General features: G+C 37.7%; 2 protein-coding genes and 1 pseudogene across 2 annotated transcripts in view; 2 read left to right on the top strand and 1 right to left on the bottom strand.

The window, feature by feature from the left end:
• The window catches only part of TEX11 (testis expressed 11), a gene marked incomplete at its 5' end in the record, with an annotated part of 328,765 nt that overhangs the window by 55,280 nt on the left and 246,669 nt on the right, over positions 1-26,816 (top strand). The window contains one exon of the mRNA XM_039475670.2: positions 9,368-9,453. Within this exon, the coding sequence (XP_039331604.2) occupies positions 9,368-9,453 (86 nt within the window). The remainder of the gene's footprint in view (positions 1-9,367; positions 9,454-26,816) is intronic.
• Positions 5,868-6,477, bottom strand: LOC120366603 (tubulin beta-4B chain-like). Its single transcript, XM_039475646.2, has one exon. It carries the CDS (start codon positions 6,393-6,395, stop codon positions 5,868-5,870), a length of 528 nt encoding a protein of 175 aa, XP_039331580.2. The 5' UTR covers positions 6,396-6,477.
• Positions 14,664-15,408, top strand: LOC120366604 (small integral membrane protein 30-like; annotated as a pseudogene).

Raw genomic sequence — 26,816 nt, 5'->3', positions numbered from 1 at the left:
TTCAGCTGGCCCTACCTCTTTCTGTGTAGCTGAGACCCTAGCGCACCTGGATAATTTTTGTATTTTTTTGTAGAGATGGGGTTTTACCATGTTGTCCAGTCTGAATTTGAACTCCTGGGTTTAAGCAATCCGCCCACCTCGGCCTTCCAAAATGCTAGGATTACAGGCTCTGGAGCTCTCTGAGAATTGTTTTGGCCTGTACATAGTTTTAAATCATTGCTTTTATGGAGACACTAGGGCTGTGATCTCTTAGTCTGCCATGTTGCTGGTGTTACTTGACTTCTATGTGTTTTTGGGCACAATAAAATATTCCAGGCTTATTTTGTATTTCCTTTCCCCTTTCCCCTTTTCCCTTCCCTTCCCTTCTTTCCTTTCTTTTTTCACCTTCCTTTGGTTTTTCCTTTTTCCTTTCTTGAGACAGAGTCTCACTCTGTCATGCAGGCTGGAGTGTAGTGATGTGATCTCACTCATTCTGTCACCCAGACTGAGTCACTGAGGCTGGAGTGCAGTGGCATGATCTTAGCTCACTGCAACTACTGCCTTGTGGGTTCAAGCGATTCTCCTGCCTTAGCCTCTTGAGTAGCTGGCATTACAGGCATGCCCCACCATGCCCAGCTAGTTTTTGTATTTTTAGCTCACCGCAGCCTCAATTTCCCAGGCTCAAGCCATCTTCCCACCACAGCCTTCTGAGTAGCTGGACTACAGGCACGTGTGTGCTTTCTTGATCAAGCCACGAAATTAGCTATTTATCTCAGGAGTCCTTATTTATTTTAGTAGAAAATCTTATTTAGAAGACAAGATCAGCCGGGCGCGGTGGCTCAAGCCTGTAATTCCAGCACTTTGGGAGGCCGAGGCGGGTGGATCATGAGGTCGAGAGATCGAGACCATCCTGGTCAACATGGTGAAACCCCGTCTCTACTAAAAATACAAAAAATTAGCTGGGCATGGTTGCTCGTGCCTGTAATCCCAGCTACTCAGGAGGCTGAGGCAGGAAAATTGCCCGAACCCAGGAGGCGGAGGTTGCGGTGAGCCGAGATCGCGCCATTGCACTCCAGCCTGGGTAACAAGAGCGAAACTCTTTCTCAAAAAATAAAAAAAATAAAAATAAATAAAAGAAGACAAGATCTGGGCATTATGCGTCCTTACTGCTTTTGGGATGTCACTGCTCTCGCAGACCCTCTCAATGGAAAGAGCATATGTATACATATACATACACACTCATACATGTCCATTACATTTATCTATATTGTCTATCTAATCTATCTATCATCTGTCATCTATAATATACTGACAACCATGATATCTTCTGTTTCAATCCAAAAACAAAATATTCATCCTAATTTTCCATATTTCTAATTCTCTTCTCCAATAACAAAAAACTTAGCTTCAATTATCCTTAATATATTTATGTATTTAATCAGTATCCCTGTATGTTACTAATCTCCCATGTTCTCTGCCACTCTATTCACTATGAGGATGTCCTCTTCTCCATGCTCATACTCTGACTCTTCATTTTGGGTTTCTCTCCCTGGGTGGTTACCCTCTTCCCTCTGCTCTGACTCCCTTTGCCTTACCATTATTTCATGTCTGTGTTCTCTCACCCTATCTGGGCTCTGAATTTACATGCTCATCTCCTGGGTGGAAGAATAATACCCTTTTTTTGGAGACAGAGTTTCACTCACTCTGTCACTCAGGCTGGAGTGCAATGGTGTGATCTTGGCTTACTGCAACTACCGCCTCCCGGGTTCAAGCAATTCTCTTGCCTCAGCCTCTCGTGTAGCTGGGATTACAGGCATGCACCACCATTCCTGGCTAAGTTTTGTAGTTTTAGTAGAGCTGGGATTTCACCATGTTGGCCAGGCTGGTCTCAAACTCCTCACCTAAAGTGATCTGCCTGCCTTAGCCTCACAAAGTGCTGGGATTACAGGCATGAGAATACTTTCTTATATTAGAATGATCGCATAGACTCTTACCAGGGAGACCACTCAGTCCTCAGAATCTCCATCCCCGTGGAGAATTATAGAACTATAAAAATAAATTTTTAAAATGCTTGTTATTCAAGTGGCCACTGCTATAGGAAGAGAAAGTACATAAAGAATGGATACCAGTCACTAATCGAAGTAACTCAGGAATGGAAAACCAAACATTGTATTTTCTCACTCATAAGTGGGAACTAAGCTATGAGGATGCAAAGGCATAAAAATGACACAATGGACTTTGGAGATTCGAGGAAAGGGTGGGAAGTGGAAGAGGGATAGAAAACTACAAATTGGGTGCAGTTTATACTGCTCAGGTGATGGGTGCACAAAAATCTCACAAATCATCAAAGAACTTACTAATGTAACTAAACACCACCTGTTCTTCAATAACCTATGGAAATAAAAAGTTTTAAAAAGTTAAATAAAATTTTAGAAAGATGTATCTAATTCTCTTAAGATGATTTTATGAAGTCCTAAAGAATCAAAACCAAGAAAACATACTCTTAAGCAAGTCAAACTTAATTAACTTCTATTTTAAAGTAAATATATGCCACACAGCACTTGTAGAAGCTTGATAGAGGTGTGATGTCAAACAATGAAATGGATAGCAATGCAGTAGTCCCCCCTTATCCATGGAGGACATGTTCCAAGATGTCCAGTGGATACCTGAAACTGGGGATAGTACCAAATCCTATATATACATACTTAATGATAATTTTAATTTATAAATTAGACACTGAAAAAAATGAATAATACTACTAATAAAATAGAATAATTATAACAATACCCTGTAATAAAAGTTATGTGAATGTGGTCTCTCTCTTTCAAAATACTTTTTTTTTTTTTTTAATTATACTCACCCTTCTTTTTTTGGATAACTGAAGCCATGCTGGGAGGTGGTTACCATGGATTGGGGGAACTACTGTAATGGTTTAGTGTCCAGGTTCTATAAGTGTATAGTAAAAAATTTACTAACTGGAATAACTGGGACACAGTGATGTTTTATTTAATGGAGCTTCCGTATTTAGTGAAAGTTAGAAAATTCTTATATTTTGAACATTTATTTTTAAAAAATGTTTGCATATACTTACTTTTATAAGTAGAACATAAGGATTCTTTCTTTGATATTTGAGACTCATGTAATTAATTACTCAAGACAATGTTCATGATCTCCATACAGCCTTGTAGGAGGAGTTATTCACTAGTATGGCTAGTTGTGAGACATTTCACTGCTCTGAAAATCAGTATCCTCATCTATAAAGTGAGAATGTGTGACATGGTCTCAAAGATCACTTCATTATAAAAATTCCTAGTCCTCGGTTTAGAGAAGCCCTGAGCCATAACACAGAGGGTATGTGGGCCTATGTATGTATTTTTTGTAATAAAAATCTCTGGTAGCAGCTCATTTACATAATTCTTTATCTCTTTCTCCTGTTAATCAGAATTTTATTTTGAGTAGTTTGTAGGCTTTGGCTTGCCTTTTTTTATCTTTCATTTCTATCTTCAGTTTCTTCTAGAATTTATCTTCTGTATAGAGTTTTACTTCATTATGAAGCTTTTATTTACAAAAAGAAAATAGGCAATTGATCTCTGAAACTCTTTGAAGTAATTCATTCAAGATTTAACTAGATTTGATTGCTGCTCTGTGGTACACAAAGCTTGTAAACGAGGTCTAGGCTGCTTACTCTTTATTACAATTCTTTTATTCTCTTTTCCTTATTCAGATTTACCATTTTGTAGCCAAATATTTGAAACATAATGTGTAAATATTCTGTACCTCTCTGTATGTAGTAAAATCCAATCTCTTGGCATGGAAATGAATTACTCCTCTCGATGTAAAATTCAGTTTTCTGCCTGTTATGGACTTTTAGGCATATAATTGCTTTCTGCAGACCTTTCTGCCCACTGCTTTACGTATTTGGGAGAGCCTAATCACTTAAGATTATCTAGTTTCATCCCAAACTCAAAATCATTTGAGCCTTAAAAATGACTCATTGGAATTTTTGTAACAACATGTTCCATAAATTTTAAGTGAGTCATATACTTTTAAACTAAATATTTACAGTATATGGAAAGATTGGCCAGATTTGTTCATGTTTGAAGATTTGTTCATGTTTTGAGACTCCTTTTGTAGCCATTAGAACATTTGTGATTCATTCTAACAAATATTAGTACTGATTTTTACCTATGTTGTCACTGTTATTTTTTAAAGTATGGAGTTTACTTCTTAATGCCTCCTTGTTACATGTAATTTTATTTTATCTGTGTGTATCTATACATAGTTTAAAGAGTACAATAGCAAAGACTTGCAACCAACCCAAATGCCTATCGATGATAGATTGGACAGGGAAAATGTGGCACATATACACCATGGAATACTATGCAGCCATAAAAAATGATGAGTTCGTGTCCTTTGTAGGGACATGGATGGACCTGGAAACCATACTTCTCAGCAAACTCACACAAGAACAGAAAATCAAACACCGCATGTTCTCACTCATAGGTGGATGTTGAACAATGAGAACACATGGACCCAGGGAGGGGAGTATCACACACTGGGGTCTGTGGGGGAGGGGGAATAGAGGAAGGACAGTAGGGGGCGGGGAGTTGGGGAGGGATAATATGGGGAGAAATGCCAGATATAGGTGATGGGGAGGAAGGCAGCAAACCACACTGCCATGTGTCAACCTATACAACAATCTTACATGTTCTTCACATGTACCCCAAAACCTAAAATGCAAAAATAAATAAATAAATAGAAAGAGTAAAATAAGTTTACAGTTCTTGTTACAAAATTACCAGTACTTATGAAAACTTAGCCAGTCTTTGTGGCAGGTGCCTGTAATTGTAGCTATTTGGGTGGTTGAGGCACAAGAATGGGTTGAACCTGGGAGACAGAGGTTACAGTGAGTTGCGAACGCACTAGGCACTCCAGCCTGGGTGATAGAGCAAGACTCTTATCTCAAAAAACGGAACAAAAAACCCCCTGAAAAACCAAGATTACCAGTACCTATCTTAACTTATAATTTTTATTTCACATAACAGCTACTTTCAGTTATTTTAGTTGGCTCTTTTTGTATTTACATAACTCCATATATCTAAATAGTGTTTATTTTTTATTTTTTATTGCATTTTAGGTTTTGGGTTACATGTGAAGAACATGCAAGATTGTTGCATAGGTATACACGTGGCAGTGTGATTTGCTGCCTTCCTCCACATCACCTATATCTGGTATTTCTCCCCATGCTATCTCTCCCCAACTCCCCATCCCGCTTTGTGCCTCCCCTGTTTCCCCAGTGTGTGATGCTCCCCTCCCTGTGTCCATGTGTTCTCATTGTTCAACACCCACCTATCAGTGAGAACATGAGATGTTTGATTTTCTGTTCTTGTGTCAGTTTGCTGAGAAGTATGGTTTCCAGGTTCATCCATGTCCCTACAAAGGACAGAAACTCATCGTTTTTGATGGCTGCATAGTATTTCATGGTGTACATGTGCCACATTTTCCCTGTCCAGTCTATCATCGATGGGCATTTAGATTGGTTCCAGGTCTTTGCTATTGTAAACAGTGCTGCAATGAACATTCGTGTGCATGTGTCCTTATAGTAGAACGATTTATAATCCTCTGGATATATACCCAGTAATGGCATTGCTAGGTCAAATGGAATTTCTATGTCTAGGTCTTTGAGGAATCGTCACACTGTCTTCCTAATGGTTGAACTAATTTACACTCCCACCAACAGTGTAAAAGTGTTCCTATTTCTCCACATCCTCTTCAGCATCTGTTGTCTCCAGATATTTTAATCATCACCATTCTAACTGGCGTGAGATTGTATCTCAATGTAGTTTTGATTTGCATTTCTCTAATGACCTGTGATAATGAGCATTTTTTCATATGTTTGTTGGCCTCATGTATGTCTTCTTTTGTAAAGTGTGATCAGGGTACTCTTCTCGGATCTTGTTGATAAGGAGAGTGCTCATTCCAGAGCCTGTGCCCCCACCCAGTGAGTGGGTCAGCTGGAAGCCCTGAAGGCAGTCACAGCTCTCGGCCTCCTTTCGGACCACATCCAGGACAGAATCAACCAGCTTGGCCCCTTCTGTGTAGTGGCCTTTGGCCCAGTTGTTGCCTGTCCCATACTGACCAAAAACAAAGTTGTCTGGTCTAAAGATCTGGCCAAAAGGACCTGAGCGAACAGAGTCCATGGTCACAGGTTCTAGATCCACCAGGATGGCAGGAGGAACATATTCGCCACCTGTGGCTTCATTGTAGTACACAGAGATGCGGTCCAGCTGCAGGTTGCTGTCCCCAAGGTAGGTGCCAGTGGGGTCGATGCCATGTTCATCACTGATCACCTCCCAGAACTTGGCACCAATCTGGTTGCCACACTGACTGGCCTGGATGTGCACGATTTTCCTCATGGTTAAAATTTAATTTTTTTGCTCGCCTCAAGGTATGTACGGGGCAAAAAAAAAAAAAATGTAATTCTTTTTCTCAGCTGGTCGCAGGCTGAAAGGCTGGAATGTGTCCCGGAGGCTGGAGCAGCGAGGTGCGACTGCGGCAGCAGGAAGGTTCTCTACATAGTGTTCTTATACTGCTGCTTGATTTTTTACTTTTTAGATATTATATATTGACTTCTGATTTTAGAAGATGAATTTAGTTCCTTTTCTTTTTCCCTCTACCCCTAACACATATGCTCACTTCTTGTCACTCCATCATCTCTGTATAGTTATATCATAACTTTGGTTAGATTAATATTGAGTGTTTACACTCCAGTGTTTATATAAATACTATCATAGTTCAATCATATAAAGTACTATGATAACTTTTCTTTTCTTGCACAAAAGTTTGTTTTTCCCTGTAGTTAATTGTATTGGTTTTCCTGATTACTTAGTATTTCATGTACTTGGTATTATTTCTTCCCTAATTATGTATACTTCTTTTCAATATGTTAGAATATATTAGTTATTTTATCAATTTCACTTGCTTAAAGAAATAGCTGTCAGTTTTGAATCTTCTCTAATCTACAGATTGTTGTGTAAGCATCCTGTTCAGTTATCGTTTTGAGATTTTCCTCCTCCATTGACTTGAGAATTCCTTTCAACTTCCTCTTAGATTGTAACCCTTTTTCTTGAATCCTATGTCTTTCTTTTTCTGATTTTACTCCGTAAATATTGTGGGGCATATCCTTCAGTAGTTTCTTGAGAATGGTTGCATGGGATGAAAATTGTTAGAAGAGTTTGCATGTCTAAACATATTTTTATTGCACCATCATAATTTATGCCTTCACTGGTTATAAAATTTGGACTTGGAAATAATTTTTGCTGAGTATTTTGAAAACATTAGTTAGATTCTCATCTAGCTTCCAATGTGACTGTTGAGAAATGTGTTGAAATTTTTTTTTTAACTTTTTTAAAATAATAAAATTTTTACTTTTGTGGATATATGGTAGTTGTATATATTTATCGGGTCCATAAGATGTTTTGATATAAGCATGCAATTGATAATAATCATGTCATGGAAAATGGAGTATCTGTCCCTTTAGGCATTTATCCTTTGTGTTACAAACAATCCAATTATATTATGTTAGTTATTTTAAAATGTGTATTATTTTACGATAATAATAATAATATTATTATTATTTTGAGACGGAGTCTCTCTCTGTTGCCCAGGCTGGAGTGCAGTGGCGCGATCTTGGCTCACTGCAATCTCTGCCTCCTAGGTTCAAGCGATTCTCCTGCCTCAACCTCCTGAGTAGCAGGGATTGCAGGCGCCCAACACCACACCCAACTAATTTTTGTATTTTTAGTAGAGACAGGGTTTCACCGTGTTGGCCAGGCTGGTCTCAAACTCCTAACCTCAAGTGATCCACCCACCTTGGCCTCCCAAAGTGCTGGGATTTCAGGCTTGAGCCACCGTGCCCTGCTTAAAATTTATAATTTAATTATTATTGACCATAGTCACCCTGTAGTGCTATTAAACACTTGGTCTTATTTATTCTTTCTTTCTGTTTTCTTTCTTTTTTCTTTTTTTTTTTTTGAGACAATCTCACTCTGTCACCCAGACTGGAGTGCAGCGGCGTGATCTCGGCTCACTGCAACCTCTGCCTCCTGAGTTCAAGAGGTTCTCCTGCCTCAGCCTCCTGAATAGCTGGGATTACAGGCACTTGACACCATGCTGTGCTAATTTTTGTGTTTTTAGTAGAGATGGGAGTTTCACCATTTTGGCCAGGCTGGTCTTCAACTCCTGGCCTCCAGCAATTCACTTTCCTTGGGCTCTCAAAGTGCTGAGATTACAGGCGTGTGCCACCATGCTTGGCTTATTCTTTATTTTAGACTCAAATATATAGTAGGTCTGATGTGCTCAGACATGCATATTGAACTTCTGCTATCTGAATGTACTGTAATTCAAAGGGAAGCTTTTTTGAAGCAAGGCAGGTCTTTACACATTACTTATGGATAACTTGCTTCAGATCTTGGATTCCTAGTTGAGGATCTGTTTCTGTAGTCTTATTCGGGTAAAACTTATAAAATACTTTTTATATGGGTATAATCAATTTCTAGGTAGATGATTTCTATAAACACTGAGGGGATATTTGGATAAAATATTAGCATTAAAATTTCTCCTATGCAGTTTCCCAGTATTTTTAGAGATGAAAATTAGGTAAAACATGGCATTAATGCAGGAACTGAGATGCCAATTCCTATGGCACCACTCACATACTTGTTCCTACTTTCATCTCAATGGTAATTTATCTAAAGAAAATAATTGTTGTTGCTCAAGAGTGTCCACAAAAGTAATTATTTCTAAATAAGTCTTTTGACTAGATAGTGCTTTAGACACATTACAGAGCTTCAGAATTTTTAAAGTAGTCTCCATTTTGAAAAAACAAAACAAAACAAAACAAAAAACAAAAAACAAAAAACAGCCATTCATTTTCTCCTCACTCCTCATCAATAGTGATTTTTTGTCTTTGAAGATACTTCCTGCTCCAGTGCCTTTAACTGGATCTGGCAACCAAAAGCAGGGTTTTAACCTGCACTTTGGCTGGGCAATTATTGAGTCTCTCATTTCCTGTTACAAAGGATCTTTTAACTTCTATTAGTAATTTATTGTCATACTTTTTCCATACATAACTAATTCCCCAACCTGAATGTTTTGCAGTTTATCCTTATACAAATTTAGAGGGTTTGACAACGAAGCTTATTTTGATGTATAGGACACATTAAGTATTTTGTTTGTTTGTTTGTTTTTTTGAGATGAAGTTTTGCTCTGTCTCCTAGGCTGGAGTGTAGTGGCATGGTCATGGCTCGCTGCCACCTCGGCCTCCCAAAGTGTGTTGGGGTTTAAGGAAATCATGAATCTAATGCCTTTTTTTTTTTTTTTTTTACAGATTTCGTATCTTCATGAACTCTGTTACAAGTTTGGATCAGAAACTCAGAAGAATAATAGATATGAAGAAAGTTCTTTCTGGCTTAGGTAACATAAAAAATGAATGTAAATTCAGGAATATTATCATAGATGTCAGTTAATATTTACTGTAGAGTACTTGGGCAGTTTAAACCTTCTCTGACTTCAGAAGCCAATATGCTATGTTTATTTACTCTTTTAATATGTATTGTTTATTATTCTTACACATTGCCAGTTCATAGTTCATAGAAAAATGTGTTTTCTTCTTTTTTTTCTTTCGTTCGTTCTTTTTTTTTTTAAACAGGGTATCTCTCTGTCACCCAAGCTGGAGTTCAGTGGCATGATCTCTGCTCACTGCAACCTCTTTCTCCTGGGGTCAAGTGATCTTCTGATCTCAGCCTCCCAAGTAGCTGGGACCATAGGCATGTGCCACCATGCTTGGCTAATTTTCTCTATCTTTGGTAGAGAGGGGGTTTCACCACATTGCCCAGGCTGGTCTCAAACTCTTGAGCTCAGGCAATCCACCTGCCTCTGTCTCTCAACGTGCTGGGATTACAGGTGTGAGCCACCACTCCTGACCGGTGTTCTTTTCTTAATATGAGAGCTTCTCCTTTTTCCCTATTCATCCTTTATATCTCTATCAGGAGTATAGAAAACTTTGTTGTTGCTTTGGTACTTATTGCTGTCTTGGTACTTACTATACTCTGGCACCAGAGTATAAGGTGGAGGTGTGATTGGGAGTAGTATTGGCTAAAATGTTTAGTTTTAGATGAATTTTGGCATTTTAATATCAGTCAATTAAGTATTTAACGCTGTATGCTGAGTACTATGCTAAGATTTGGAGTCTTGTGCTTAATCTGGAAATATCAAGAAAATTATACAAAAATATAGGAACTGTGGGAGAACCTTGTCTTTCACTGAAAACCTAGGCCCAGCACAGATTCTGACACACAGTAGATACTCAATAATTGTTAGTTAAATGAGCATATGTGAAAATTGTATTTTTGTGGAGATGTCACATAAGGTGCAGTGCTTTGAATATCCGAAGATCATAGAGTAGGCTGGGCACGGTGGCTCACGCCTATCATCCCAGCACTTTGGGAGGCCAAGGTAGGAGGATCGCCTGATGTCAGGAGTTCGAGACCAGCCTGGCCAACATGGTGAAACCCCGTCTCTACTAAAAATACAAAAATTAAGCAGGTATGGTGGCACAGGCCTATAATCTCAGCTACTCAGGATGCTGAGGCAGGAGAATTGCTTCAATCCAGGAGACGGAGGTTGCAGTGAGCCGAGACTGTACCACTGCACTTGAGCCTGGGCAACAGAGAAAGACTTTGTCTCAAAAATAAAAAAATAGATCATGGAGTAAAATATATCAAATCAATTCACTAAATGTTTATCCTTGCTGAGTGCAGGGTTAGTTCTAGTTATTTGGAGATACTCCTATGATTCTTTTAACTATAGACTAAGTATTGTGAATATGATGTTTGTCATTTAGGAAAATAAATTCAAATCTGGGCACTCAGATTATAGTACTCACAGGCATATCTATCACTAGCAAAACGCTGATGCAAATAGATTATGTAATTTAGAGTCCAAAGTTTGATCAAACTCTATATAAAGAATTATTCCTAATAGAACAGGCTGGAGTTCTATTCCCGTATTTGGGAGTAGAGCACTCACAAAGTTTATGGCATCAATGTATCAAAAGACTAGTATGCCTAGAAGGCAGGAATAGGGAGGTCCAAAAAAAAAAAAAATGATAATGCTGCCATGGATGGCTTCTGGAAGCTTAAGACTGGAGGTGAGCTTGGAGTTTATGATAAGAATAAGGGTGAATTAGGAGTCATAAAAATAAATGTTCTCCAGGAACTGGTCATAACAGTAGGCTGAGGCTTGACATGGCATGACTCGTATGTTATTTGCACATATGCCATTGGTTGTTGACTTCTCATCTGTTAATCATTTTCTAAGGAATCTCGTGAAAAGAAAATATAATGATGAGACATCTATATTATAAGCTAGCATATCTTTATGGCTGTATTTGTTGTAATATAATGTGACCCACAGTGATATTTTCATAAAAATCTAAGTAAATAACAAATTTATATTGCGCTAGTATATTATGAGTCTTTTGTGTTCACATCACTAGAATAATATTTAAGAAAACAGGAAAAACTTTAATTTTAGCCCTAGTAATTACGTATTATTTTAATCTTTCTGCTTCATTTTCTCTTCCACATCTTTGGGAATATAAAAATAACCTGGTGAAATAGTCGCAAATGCCTTAAAAGGAATTATCATGTTTTAGTGTTTAAAAAGAGGCAAAAATAATTACCAATATTATTAACTGTAGGAATTGTAGCACAGTAAATAGTTTTTCTAGTAGTAGACCAACTGTCAGACTTTGTTCTCATCTATGACATTAATGTTAAATTGTTAAATATTGTGATACTTTATTTAGAATTGTTCTGGGGTTTAAATATGATAATGCATGTCTTATACAGTATTCAGTAACATGCCTGGGAAATAGAAACTTCTTAACAAACGGTAACTGCTGCTGCTGTCTTTAGGTGATGTTTCCTATTTATTGTAGATGGACTCTCTTGTGGCCGTTCCACTAGTTTATTATAAAATTTATCATAGTCAGATCAAGCATGGATTACTTACTAACTTCCCAAATAAAATGTCATAAAAACAAACATCTACATCTTTCAATCTTTGGAACAATTTTTAAAAATCTTTTTGTAGAGACGGGGCCTCGCCATATCAACCACAGTGGTCTCAAACTCTGGCCTAAAGTTATCCTCCCACGTCAGCTTCCCAAAGTGTTGGAATTACAGGTGTAAGCCACTACGCCTGACCCTTTGGAATAATTACTTCATGCTTTATATCCATGTGTTAAAAAACCGATTGGCAGCAGTTGGTGATACAATCAGAGATGAATAACTGCTAATTAAGCACCCTTTTCTGTAGATTTTATACCAGAAGGAGGTCATCAAAAATGAGTACACATTCTACTGGCTCAACTCTTTTCAGAACAGTGAATATCTTAGACTAACGGTTATATATAATTTGGAAGTACTCATTCAGTCTAAAAGTAAAAACCTTATTTTTCACAAATGATATAATATCAAAATGCTGTAGTGTATTAGAATTTTGTTGAAATTGAAGCCTAGAACAATATTCAACGTAAAGAATGGTAATGGATATCATTTAAAAAGCTCATTTACTTTCCTTGATTTTTGTTAACATCTTGGTTCAAGATCTTTCTGTGTTTTTATCACCCTTCTGCCTTTTCTTTTGCTAAGTTCATAAATAGCTCCTGTTCTCCTTGCTTTCTGTCATACTCTTTTGATCATGTTTCCTTAGAGATACCACAGGTTAAAAGAAAGCTGCTATAATTATGAATGAAATTGAGATTTCTTCAGCTCACTTTACTGTGAATTGTCAATGTATTTGCTGCAATGTGTTAAATGACAAATTCTCTGAGAGCTTTATAAATATAAAATTTCAGATTTTCAAAATCTGAATGCAAGGTTTGGAAATAATATGTTTAAGAGGTTTTTTGTTTGTTTATTTAATAAAATACCATTTTTCCCTCCTTCTCCTCCTCTTTTGTGAGTGTTAGAGTATTGAGCTCCCTATGTCTGCTCCTGGCAGAAGGTAGGGATAAGTAGATGAGAAAGAGGCTGTTGATATAGACATTTTTTTTCACAATCTAGATAATTTCTTAGTAGGCTCCATTGTCCTGGCAGAATTTAAACTGTGTTTAGCTCTTAAAGTCCTATCTAATTATTTGGGCATATATTATGCTGAACTTGGCTTTTGAGAAAAGGTATATAGAAATTTCACTGTAACAAATTAGTATTCTACAAAGAAGAATTGCATATTAATATAAATAAGTTCAACTCAAAATGCTTTAGGGTTACATTTATTGACCATAAAGACTGCAGGTTTTTTTCCCTGGGAGAAAAATGCTCTACTTTCCAAACCTTAGTCATATTCTTAATTCTGGATGATTTTTTTTTTATTTTCAGTAGTTTTATTTCTAAGTCATTTAACTGTATTCCTTGACACTACTGACCTATAGCAACATCAGACATTTCTGTGGGTGATAAACACTTGAGAAGCTCACTGATTTCCTTTTGCTGTAAAATGTGGCTGATAAACACTTGAGAAGTTCACTCTTTTCTTTTTGCTGTAAGAAGACCTCCTACTATTTTCTTCTTTTCCCCTCAGGCTTCATTGAGATATAATTGACAAATGAAAATTTTATATATTTAATAGTGTACAACATGATGTTTTGATATATATATATATATATATATACACACACACACACTGTTAAATGATTATCACAATCAAGTTAATTATCATATCTGTCACCTCACATACTTACCAGTTTTTCCTCACATGTCATTATAACAGAATTTTATTAATAATCATGAAACACACAGTGTTCAAATTTCACTGACTGTCTCATAAAATATTATACAACTGATTTGTCAAGGCCTATGTATTGTGATTGATTGAGGTGGCTCTTATGTCTGGTTGAATCCATAGGTGTTTTCTTTTTTTTTCTTGCAATGTATTTGTTAAAGAAATCAGGTAGTTTCTTGCATTTTGAATTTTGCTGTTTGTGTCCCCATTGCTTAATATGTTTACTTTTTTCTGTGTTCTCTGTATTTCCTATAAATTAGTAATTAAGATCATAAAAGCTCTTACCAGATTTTTTTGCAGAAATATTTCATAGGTGGTGTGGTGTACTTCCGTCAGGGGTTTTGTATGTTAGTCGTTTTGCTTTTTTAGTTGTTTTCACTGATGACTGTGATCTTAGCAGCCATCAGTGATCATTGCCTATATTCTTTATTTCATCAGTGTTTGTAAAATAATGATATTCTAATTGTGTCATTTTACTTTTCCTTTATGAGCTGGAATACTTCTCTAGAGTGCAACTTCCCATAGCAACTGTTTAATTACTCTGAGGTCCAGTTGTCTGAGTTACCATTTGTGTGTGTGTGTGTGTGTGTGTGTGTGTGTGTGTGTGTAGTGAGAACATTTAATATCTACTCTCAGCACATTTCAAGCATACAATGCAATATTAACTATAGTTACCAAACTGTACATTAGATTTCCTTGTAAGAAAGAAAAAGAGAGAAGAAAGAAAGAAAGTAAGTTAGTTAATGGAGATAATGCCCCAAGGAAATCAGCAATTTTCAAATGGATAACTCCTTTTAAAAAGGTGGGGAGGGTGGAGAGGGATAACATGGGGAGAAATGCCAGATATAGGTTATGGGGGGATGCACCTTACCATGTATGTACCTATGCAACAATCCTGCCTGATCTGCACATGTACCCCAGAACCTAAAGTACAATATAAAAATAAAAAATAAACCCACATGTGCAATACAATACCAATTTTTTAAAAACAAAACATTTCTACTGTGCCTCTGAGAGGGTCTGTACCAAAACATTAACAATGTCCCTCACTAGTTTGGAATTATGAGGAGGAATATGGATTGTTTTTGTTTTCCTATGTTTATCCATTTTTTTCATAAAGCTTTTTAAATGTATATTTTTATAAGAGAAAAAAGTATGGAAATTATTTTTTAATATAATGCATGACTTCTCTTTATTATGTTTCCAATTAAGATATACTTCCTCTTTGTGGGAAAAAAAAAAAGGAACCAGATTTTTGTAATGGTTGCTTCCTGGAAGACAATGCCAAGTGGAACCCCTTAGCCTCAGCATCCATAGCTCCAGGAAGGGAACATTTCCAGTCAGATATAATTGTATACATACTGTTTCTTTGCAAACTTCAGCCATCAAGACCTCACCATCATCACTTCTGTTTCAACACAATAGCTCTTAGTCCTCATTTTACTGCTTTTGTTGCTGCATTTTGTTGAAGCAATAGAAGCCGGAGATGCAATCACTCTCTTGTTAGGTGTGATTCTCGGCATCACAGGCATCTGTCCTTGCTTGAGGGTATGTGCACAAAAGAGAAATGGACAGATGTGACTTTGAAGGGCATCCGGATTGAAACTTCACCCTGAAAACCTTTGTACTAGTGAGGCTAAACTTGAGCTTTGGTGTTAGAAAGTTTCCAAGAAACAGTAAATAGGGGAGTCCTACATTATTAGTTGTTTCCTATAAAATGAGAACAACTCGATATGCAAATTAGAAAAATTGTTTTTCTTACAATAAATAATGCACTGAAAAATGCAGCCTATAATTTTTATTTTCTGGCTAGAAAGGGGGTTCAAGAAGTATATATAAGTAATATATACTTATATATATAAGTAATATATATATTACTGATATATAAGTAATATTTCATAGTTTTAGAATTCTCTAAGCTGGCCATGGTGGCATGCGTCTGTAGTTAGTCCCAGCTACTTGAGAGGCTGACGTGGGAGTGATCACGCTACTGCAGTACAGCCTTGTTGACGGAGTAAGACCCTGTCTTCAAAAAATAAAAAGCACATGAAATAGGAAGAAGGAAGTTCTTGCCCAGAATCCTAAGAAATCACCACTGTTCAGTTATAATCTCTGCCTCCTAAATCATTAAGGAGTCTTTTCTCCATATTTTCATTAGACTTTTGTTTTGTTATTCCTCAAGTTAATATTGTATTTAGATATCAAATAGCCAAACAGATACTTTTATCTCTGGAGAAAAAAATTTAGAAAAATGCATTCAATGTATCTAACATTAAAATGGAGAAAAGAGTTAATATTTAAAATATCCTTTATTTATTTATTGTTTTAAACTTTTATTTTAGGTTTGGGGTACCTGTGAAGGCTTGTTACATAGGTAAACTCATGTCATCGGAGTTTGTTGTACAGATAATTTAATTACCCAGGTATTAAGCCCAGTACCCAACAATTGTATTTTCTGCTCCTCTCCCTCTTCCCACTCTCCACCCTCAAGTAGACCCCAATGTCTATTGTTCCATTCTTTGTGTTCATGAGTTCTCATCATTTAGCTTCCACTTGTAAGTGAGAACATGTGGTACTTGGTTTTCTTAAAAACAACAACAACAACAACAACAACAACAACAACAAAACACTTTACATCGACATTTCTGGAGGAAATCTTTTCTCCATTGTATGGAGAAACCATTGTATGTTCTTGGCAACTTTGTTGATGATCAGTTGCCCATAAATATGTGGATTTTGTTCCAGATATTCTATTCTGTTCTGTTGGTCTATATGTCTTTTTAAGTGTCCATACCATGTTGTTTTGATGACTATTAAATGTCTAGTGTATTTTAAAATCAGGAAATGTGATGGTTCCAGCTTTGTTCTTTTTGCTCAAGATTGCTTTGGCTATTTAGGTCTTTTGTGATTCCATATAAATTTGAAGATTTGTTTTTTCTACTTCTCTGAAAAATGCCATTGCCATGTTGATAGGGATAGGACTGAATCTGTAGAATGCTTTAGGTAGTATGGACATTTAAAAATGTTAAGTCTTCCAATCTATGAACACAGGATATCTGTCCCTTTATTTGTGTTTTCTTCAATTTCTTTCTTCAGTGGTTTTTAGTTTTCAGTGTAGAGGTCTTTCACTTCCTTGGTTAAATTTATTCATCAGTATTGTATTTGTTTTTGACACTCTTATAAATGGGATTGTTTTTGGGTATACTTCCTTGTTTGTATATAGAAACTACTGATTTTTATGTTGATTTTGTGTTTTGCAACTTTATTAGTTTTAATAGATTTTTCATAACATTTTAGAGTTTTCTAATATAAGATTATGTCATCTGCAAACAATTTTATTTCTTCCTTTCATATTTGAATGCTTTTTTTCCCCCTCATCTTGCCTAATTGCTCAGGCTAAGAATTCTAGCACAATGTTGAACAGAAGTGGTAACAGTGGGCATCTTTGCTTTGCTTTTTTCCTATGTTAGAGGAAATGTTTTCACCTTTTTACCATCTAGTATTATGTTAGCTGTGGACTTGTTGCATGACTTTAATTATGTTGAGGTACATTCTTTCTATTCTTAATTTGTTGAAATATTTTTTTTATCTTGAAAGGACAATGAATTTTGTGGAAAAAAATTTTTTTTTCTGCATCTATCAAGATGAACATATGATTTTTATCCTTTATCTTGTTAATGTGATATATTAAATTTACTGATTTTTGTATGTTGAACCACCCTTGTATCCCAGGAATAATTCCCAGTTTATCATGATGTATAACCATTTTAACGTGCTTTGTAATACTGTTTGCTAGTATTTTGTTAAAGATTTTTTCATCTGTGTTCATCAGGGATATTTTTTTTGTATTGTGTTTGTCTGGCTTTGGTATCAGGATAATGCCGGCTTCATAGAATGAGTGTGGATATGTTCTCTGCTCTTCATTTTTAGGGAAGAGTTTGAGAAGGCTTGGCATTAATTTTTTCTTAAATTTGGTAGAATTCACTTGTGTTTTCCTTGGTTGTGAGATTTTGATTACTGATTCAATCTCCTTATCATTATTTTATGTTTGTGTGTTCGTTAACTTAAGGCTTCCAGCTGCATCCATGTTGCTGCATAGGACATGATTTCACTCTTTTTTTATGGCTACATAGTATTTCATGGTGTATATGTACCACATTTTCTTTATGCATTCCATCATTGATGGGCACCAAGGTTGATTACATGTCTTTACTATTATGAATAATGCTGCAATAACATACGGGTGCATGTGTCTTTTTGGTGTAACGATTTGTTTTCTTTTGGTTATATCCCCAGTAATGAAATTGTGGGGTCAAATAGTAGTTGTAACTTCTTTGAGAAATCTCCCAACTGCTTTCCACAGTGGCTGAACTAATTTACATCCCCACCAACAGTGTAAAAGAATTCCCTTTTCGGGCCGGGCGCGGTGGCTCAAGCCTGTAATCCCAGCACTTTGGGAGGCCGAGGCGGGTGGATCACGAGGTCGAGAGATCAAGACCATCCTGGTCAACATGGTGAAACCCCGTCTCTACTAAAAATACAAAAAACTAGCTGGGCGTGGTGGCGCGTGCCTGTAATCCCAGCTACTTAGGAGGCTGAGGCAGGAGAATTGCCTGAGCCCAGGAGGCGGAGGTTGCGGTGAGCCAAGATCGCGCCATTGCACTCCAGCCTGGGTAACAAGAACGAAACTCCGTCTCAAAAAAAAAAAAAAAAAAAAAAAAGAATTCCCTTTTCTCTGCAGCCCAGCCAACACCTGTTATTCTTTGACTTTTTAATAAAAGCCACTTTGACTGGTGTGAGATGCTATCTCATTGTGGTTTTGATTTCCATTTCTCTGACAATTAGTGACATTGAGCATTTTTTCATATGTTTGCTGACCACTTGTATGTCTTCTTTTGAGAACTGTCTGTTCATATCTTTTTAATCCCCACTTTTTAATGGGGTTGTATTTTGCTTGTTGAATTATTTAAGTTCCTTAAAGATTCTGGATATCAGACCTCTGATGGATGCATAGCTTGCAAGTATTTTCTCCCACTCTGTAGGTTGTCTGTTTACCCTGTTGATAGTTTCTTTTGCTGTGCAGCAGTTCTTTAGTTTAATTAGGACCCACTTCTCAATTTTTGGTTTTGTTGCAACTGCTTTTGGTGAGGACTTAGTCATAAATTCTTTTCAATGCTGATGCCATTAGGTAGTCTTCTTTGGCTTAAATCAGCCTGTTATTCTATAATCTCTTACTTGAATATTGATATCTCTCTCTGTTTGGGAAGTTCTCTGTTATTATCTCATTGAATAAACTGTCTACCACTATCTTTCTCTACCTCCTCTTTACGGTCAGTGATTCTTATATTTGCCCTTTATGAGGCTATTTTCTAGATCTTGTAAGAGTACTTCATTCTTTTTTCTTTTGTGTCCTCTGACCTGTATTTTCAATGGGTGATGTCTTCAAGGTCACTACTTGTTTTATCTACTTGTTCAGTTGTGCTATTAAGAGATTCTGATATCAGTATATGAATTGCATTTTTCAATTCCAGAATTTCTGCTTGCTTCTTTGTAATTATTTCAGTCGCTCTGTTAGATGTATCTGAGAGAATTCTGAATTCCTTCTCTGTGTTATCTTGAAGTTTTCTGAGTTTCCTCGAAATGGCTAATTTGAATTCTCTGCCTGAAAGGTCACATATCTCTGTCACTCCGGGATTGGTCCCTGGTGCCTATTTAATTTGTTTGGTAAGGTCATGTTTCCTGGGTGGTCTTGAGGCTTGTGGATATTTGTTGGTGTCTGGACAGTGAGGAGTTAGGTATTTACTATAGTATTTGCAGTCTGGGCTTGTTTGTACCCATCAGTTTTGGGAAGGCTTTCTAATATCCAAAGGGATATTTACATGTTGTGATCTATGTTTTTGGTCACAGCAGCCACATCTGCCTTAGGAGGCACCTCATGTCCAGTAATGCTGTGGCTCTTGCAAACTTTTAGAGGTCTCACCTTGGTGGTGTTGGATGGGGGCCAGAAAAATAATCTGGATTACCAAACAGAGACTCTTTGTTTTCTTCCTTTACTTTCTGTCTAACAAATGGAGTCTGTCTTTCTGTATTGAGCTGTCTAGAGCTAGGGGAGGAGTCACGCAAACACCCCTGTGGCCACCATCCCTAGGACTGCGCTTTGTCTGACCTGAAGCCAGCATAGCACTGGATCTCACTCAGGGCCTGCTATAAGCTGCTACCTGGCTACCACCTATGTTTGGTTAATGAACTACGACTCTACAATAGCAGGTGAGGTGATGAAGCTTGCCGGGCTTGTGTCCTTCAATTCAGGGTATTGAGTTTCCCCTGGCTTCTGGCAGGTGCAGAGATTCTGGCTGGGAACAAGGGCCTAGAGTCAGAATCCTTAGGGAGCTACCTGGTGCTCCTTTTACTGTGGCTGAGCTGGCACCCAAGCCACAAGACACAGTTTTTCTGCTCTTCTGTCTTTTCATAAGCAGAGTATATTCCTATGGCCACCACTGTCACAGGCCCGTGGGTCGTACTGTTAGGCTCCACTGATGTTCACTGAAGGCCCAGGGGCTCTTCAGTCAGCTTGTGAGTGGTGCCCGATCTGGGACTCATCTTGCAAGGCAGTGCACTTCTTTCTGGCCTAGGGCAGGTCCAGAAGTGCCATCGAGTCAAGGTCTAGAATCGGGGACCCCAGGAGACTGCTTGGTGCTCTAGCCTACTGTGGCTGACCTGGTACCTAAGCTGCAAGATAAAGTCCCCTGTCATCTTCCCTTTTCGTTTGTCAAGCAGGAGACTCTCCCCATAGCCACCATAACTGGGAATGTGTTGGCTCACACCTGAAGCCAGCACATCTCAGATTCTCACCAAAGGCCCACCCATGGTACGCACTACTTGGCTATCACTGCTGATGATTCCAAATCTGTCAGCTTTCTAGCCAGTGGGTGATCAATCCTTTCAGAACCAGGTCTTTCCTTTCAAGGCAGCAGATTCCCTTCTGGCCCTGCGTGTGTCTAGAAATGTCATCCAGTAGCTAGGGACTGGAATTGGGTGTCTTATGACTCTTCCTGGTGTCCTGTCTTACCATGGTTGAGCTGTTATCCAAATTGCAGGACTAAGCCCTCTTTACTCTTCCCTTTCCTCTCCTCCAGCAGAAGGAAGGGGGTCTCTTTTGGAGTTGCAAGCGGTGCTGCCTGGGCTTGGTGGAGGGGCAGGATAGACTCTCCCTTGGCCACCCAGGCTGGTGTCTCACATGCCCCTAAGTTTACTGACTCCAAACCCACAAGGACTTGCCTTGTGGACCAGAGTGCCTTTCAAGTTTATTTAGGACCCCAGTGCACTTCAGTCCACAGAAATGAGGCTTGCTACAATTCAAGTTCGAATTACTGGAAGAGATGATTGCTCTCTAACTAGGGCTGGTCTAAATGCAGTCTCCATTGACATTGACTGAGTTGTGCTCAGTGTTGCCTTCTGCTGTGAAAGGGCAGCACCGAGTTGCAATGCAGAGTCTCACAATCATTGCACTCTGTATCCCCCAAAAGGACAGATTCTTCCCACTCTGTGGCTGTGAATGGGGTAGGGGGTGGTGTCAGCAATTCAACTGTCTTTTCTACCCTCTTCAGTGCCTCTTTCAGTTATATGAAGTTAAGACCAGGAACTGTGATCACTCACCTGATTTTTGGTTCCTAAAAAGTTGGCTTTTTTGACTGTAGATAGTTGTCAAGTTTGGTGCTCCTGCAGGGAAAATGATCAGTGGAGACTTCTGTTTGGCCATCTTGCTCTGTCTTCTTCTACATTTATTTTGCATCCTGAAATTTTACTGAAGCCATTTATTAGTTCTAAGAGCCTTTTTTTTGGGGGGGGAGTCTTTAGTGCTTTCTAGTTATAGAATCATAATGTCAGTGAAGGGAGATAGTTTGACTTCTTTTCCTATTTGGATGCTGTTTTTTTCTTTTAATTTTGTTATTTATTTTTAATTTTTATTTTTTTTGGATGCTTTTTATTTATTTCTCTTGCCTGATTGGTCTGGCTAGGATACATAGTATGTATTAGGCCATTCTTGCTTGCTATAAATAAATACCTGAGACTATTTAAATCATAAGAAAAAAGGTTTAATTGGCTCATGGTTCTGTAGTCGATACAGGAAACATAGTGCTGGTATCTGCTTCTGGTAAGGTCTCAGAAAGCTTTTTTCTCATGGCACAAGGTCAAGTGGGAGCAGATATTTCACCTGGCAAAAGCAGAAGAAAGAGAGCAGGGTTAGGAGGGAAGGTACTATCCACTTCTACAAAACCAGATCTCATGAGAATTCATTCACTCATCACGAAGGGGATGGGTTAAGGCATTCATGAGAGATAGGTCCCCATGATCCAAACACCTTAGAGCAGGCCCTATCTCCAACACTGGAGATTACAATTCAACGTGAGATTTAGGTGGGGACGTTCAAACTATACCACAGTACTATGTTGAATCGGAGTGGTGTGTGGGCATCCTTGTCTTGTTCCAGTTCTCAAGGAAAATGCTTCTAGTTTTGGCCTGTTGGTTATGATATTGGCTGTGGGTTTGTCATAGATGGTTGTTATTATGTTGAGGTATGTTCTTTTGATGCCTAGTGTATTGAGCTTTTTTTTAATCACGAAAAAGTGTTGGATTTTATTGAATGAATTTCCTATGACTATTAGAGATGATCATTTGGTTTTTGTTTTTAATTCTGTTTATGTGGTCAGTCACATTTATTGATTTGAATATATTGAATCAACCTTATATCCCAGGAATAATGCCTACTTGATAGTGGTGAATTAACTTTTTGATGTGCTGCTGGATTCAGTTTGCTAGTATTTTGTTGAGGATATTTACGTCGATGTTCATCACTGATATTGGCTAGAAGTTTTGCTTTTTCTTGTTTCTGCCAGATTTAGATATCAGGATGATGGTGGCTTCGTAGAATGAATTAGGGAGGAGTCGCTCCTCCTTGATATTTTGGAATATTTTCAGTAGGATTAGTACCAGCTCTTCTTTGCATGCCTGGTAGAATTTGGATGTAAATTCTAGGTCCAGGGCTTTTTTTTTTTTGGTTTGTATGTTCTTCATTACTGATTCAATTTTGGTACTCATTATTGGTCTGTTCAGGGTTTTAATATCTTGCTGTTTCAATCTTGGAAGGTTATTTCCAGGAATTTATCTATTTTCTCCAGATTCTAGTTTGTGTGTGTAGTGGTGTTCATAGTAGTCTCTGTGGATCTTTTGTATTTCTATGGGATTGGTTGTAATTATGATATTTGTCATTTCTGATTGTGCTCTGTTGGATCTTCTTTCTCTTTTTTCTTTGTTAATCTAGCTATCAGTCTGTGAATCTTTTTTATTCTTTCAAATAAAACCAACTTTTGGTTTCATTGATCTGTTGTATGCAGTTTTACTTCTCAATTTTATTCAGTTCTGCTATGGTTTTAGTCATTTTTTTTTCTTTTTTTAGCTTTGGGGTTAGTTGGATTTTTGTTTTTCTAATTCCCCTAGGTATGATTTTACATTGTTAATTTTAGACTTCTTGATGTAGGCATTTCATGCTCTAAACTTTCCTTGTAACACTGCTTTTGCTGCATTGTGATCATCTTGTTCTGTATATATATTTGAGATCATCTTGTTCTGTAGCTCAGGCTGGAGTGCAGTGGTGCAATCTTGGCTCACTGCAACCCCCACCTCCTGGGTTCAAGCAATTCTCCTGTCTCAGCCTTTTGAGTAGCTGGAACTATAGGTGTGCACCTCCATGCCTGGCTAGGTTTTTTTTCTTTTTTTTTTTAGACAGAATTTTGTTCTTGTTGCCCAGGCTGAAGTACAATGGTTCGATCTCGGCTAACCAGAAACTCTCCCTTCCGGGTTAAAGCTATTATCCTGCCTCAGCCTCCCAAGTAGGTGGGATTATAGGCATGCACCACCACACCTGGCTAATTTTGTATTTTTAGTAGAGATGGGGTTTCTCCATGTTGGTCAGGCTGGTCTCAAACTCCTGACCTCAGGTGATCTGCCAACCTCGGCCTCCCAAAGTGCTGGGATTACAGGCATGGGCCACCATGCCTGATCACATGTTGTTAATACATGTTTCATAATTAGTTTTTTAAAAACTGTTTTTATAAATTCAGCAGTGTAACCATCAGGTCCTGGGCTTTTCTTTGATGGAAGACATTTTATTACTGAATTTAATTTTTAATCATTATTTGTTCAGATTTTCTTTCTCCTCATGATTCAGTCTTGGTAGGTTGTATATATCTAGGAATTTGTCCATTTCTTCTAGGTTATCTAGTTTGTTGATGTATAATTGTTTATAGTAGTCTCTTATGATTCTTTATTCCTGATATCGGTTGTAATGTCTCCTCTCTCATTTCTGATTTTGATTGTTCACTATTTGTTAGTTTAGCTACATGTTTGTCAATTTTATTCTTTTAGAAAACTTTTAGTTTCATTAATCTTTTGTATTTTATTCTAGTCTCTGTTTTATTCATTTCTGCTCTGATCTTTATTTTTTTTCTATCTGTTAATTTTGGGCTTAGTTTATTCTTATTCTAGTTCCTTGAGGAGCAACGTTGTTTATTTGAGAATTTTATTTTTTGATGTAGGCATTAATTGCTGTAAACTTTCTTTCTTTCTTTCTTTCTTTCTTTTTTTTTTTTTTTTTTTTGAGATGGTCTCACTCTGTCACCCAGGGCTGGAGTACAGTGGTGCTATCTTGGCTCACTGCAACCTCTGCCTCCCAAGTTCAAGTGATTCTCCAGCCTCAGCCTCCCGAGTAGCTGGGATTACAGGCACTTGCCACCAAGCCCAGCTAATTTTTATATTTTTTACTGGAGACGGGGTTTTGCCATGTTGGCCAGGCTGGTCTTGAACTCCTGGCCTCAGGTGATCCACCCACCTCGGCCTCCCAAAGTGCTACAATTACAGGCAAGAGCCACTGCGCCCAGCCAAACTTTCTTCTTAGAAATTCTTTTGCTGTATCCCAGGCGTCCCCAAACATTTTACACAGGGGGCCAGTTCACTGTCTCTCAGACCATTGGAGGGCCGCCACATACTGTGCTCCTCTCACTGACCACCAATGAAAGAGGTGCCCCTTTTTGAAGTGCGGCGGGGGGGTCAGATAAATGGCCTCAGGGGGCCGCATGCGGCCTGCGGGCCGTAGTTTGGGGATGCCTGTTGTATCCTATTAATTTTGGTATGGATTGTTTTTATTTTCATTTTGTTTTTATTTTCATTTGTCTCAAGATACTTAGAGACTTTTTTTATTTTTAAAAGTTGTACATATATATAAATATATATGTACAGATATATATATTTGAGGTCTCCTACTATCGTTGTTGTATTGCTGTTTATTTCTCCCTTTAGTTCTGTTAATATTTGGTTTTTATTTTAGGTGTTTTGATGTTAAGTATATATATATTTACAATTGTTAGATCCTCTTGATGAATTGACTCCTTTATCATTATATAATGCCCTTCTTTGTCTCTGATGACAGTTTTTGACATAAATTCTATTTTTTTTCAATGTAAGTATACCCAACCCTGCTCTCTTTTGGTTACTATTTGCATGGAATGTATGTTTTCCATCCCTTCACTTTCAGCCTATGTGCGTCCTTAAAGCTAAAGTGAGTCTTTTGTAGGAAGGAAATAGACTTGTCGTTTTATCCATTCAGCCGGTTTGTGTCTTTTGGTTGGAGAAATTAATCCATTACAGTTAAATTAATTATTGATAAGTAAGGCCTTACTATTGCCATTTACTAGTTATTTTCTGAATGTTTCATAGTTTCTTTGCTCTTCCCTTCTTGCTGTTTTCTTTTGTGACTTGATTTTTTAAAATAATGGTATCGTTTGATTCCTTTGTCTTTATTTATTGTGTATCAATTATAATCTTTTGCCTGGGTTTGCCAGTTTATTTTAAGCTGATAAAAACTTAATTCTGGGGCGAGGCGAGGTGGCTCACAGCTGTAATCCAGCATTTTGGGAGGCTAAGGCAGGCAGATTATGAGGTCAGGAGATCAAGACCATCCTGGCCAACATGGTGAAACCCTGTCTCTACTAAAAATACAAAAATTAGCTGGGCGTGGTGGCGCACACCTGTAATCCCAGCTACTCAGGAGGCTGGGGCAGGATAATCGCTTGAACCTGCGAGGCGGAATTTGCAGTGGGCGGAGATCGCACCATTGCATTCCAGCCTAGGCAATAGAACAAGACTATGCCTCAAAAAAAAAAAAAAGAAGCAAAAAACAAAAATCAGAAAAAACAAAACTTAATTCTAATCACATAAAAGTTCTGCATTTTATTCCTTCCCCTCTACATTTTGTTTCTTGATGTCACAGTTTACATCATTTTATATTTTGTATTAATGAACATGTTTATGTAACTGTGCTATTTTAAATACTTTTTTCTGTGAACTTAGGCTGGGCATAGTGGCTTCTGCCTGTAATCCCAGCACTTTGGGAGGCCGAGGTAGGTAGAATGCTTCAGGCCAGAAGTTCAAGACCAGCCTGGGCAACATGGCAAAACCTCCTCTCTAAAAAAGAAAAAAAAAGAGAACATAACATTTTATATATATAGGGGCTCTATGTAAGTGTTATGTACATAGAACCTGTAACGATAAAGTCAGGGTATTTGAGGTTATCCATCACCTTGGGTATCATTTCTATATGTTGGAAACATTTCAAGTCCTCTCTTCTAGCTATCTGAAATATATAATACATGGTTGCTATTGTTTGCCGGCTCTACTACTGAACATTAGAACTTATTCCTTCCAACTATATATTTGTAGCCATTAACCAATCTCCCCTCATCTCCCTATTCCCATCCACACACCTTTCCCAGGCTCTAGTATTATCATTCTGTTTTCTACCTCCATGAGATCAACATTTTTAGCTCCTACATATGCGTGAGAACATGCGATATTTGTCTTTCTATGTCTGGCTTCACTTAACATAATGACCTCCAGTTCCATCCATGTTATTGGAAATGACTGGGTCTCATTAT

The sequence above is a fragment of the Saimiri boliviensis genome, chromosome X, assembly GCF_048565385.1.
Source record: "Saimiri boliviensis isolate mSaiBol1 chromosome X, mSaiBol1.pri, whole genome shotgun sequence".
Classification (NCBI taxonomy): Eukaryota; Metazoa; Chordata; class Mammalia; order Primates; family Cebidae; genus Saimiri; species Saimiri boliviensis.
Note: the sequence above shows the minus strand (reverse complement) of the source record. Positions and strands in the feature narration are given on the sequence as shown.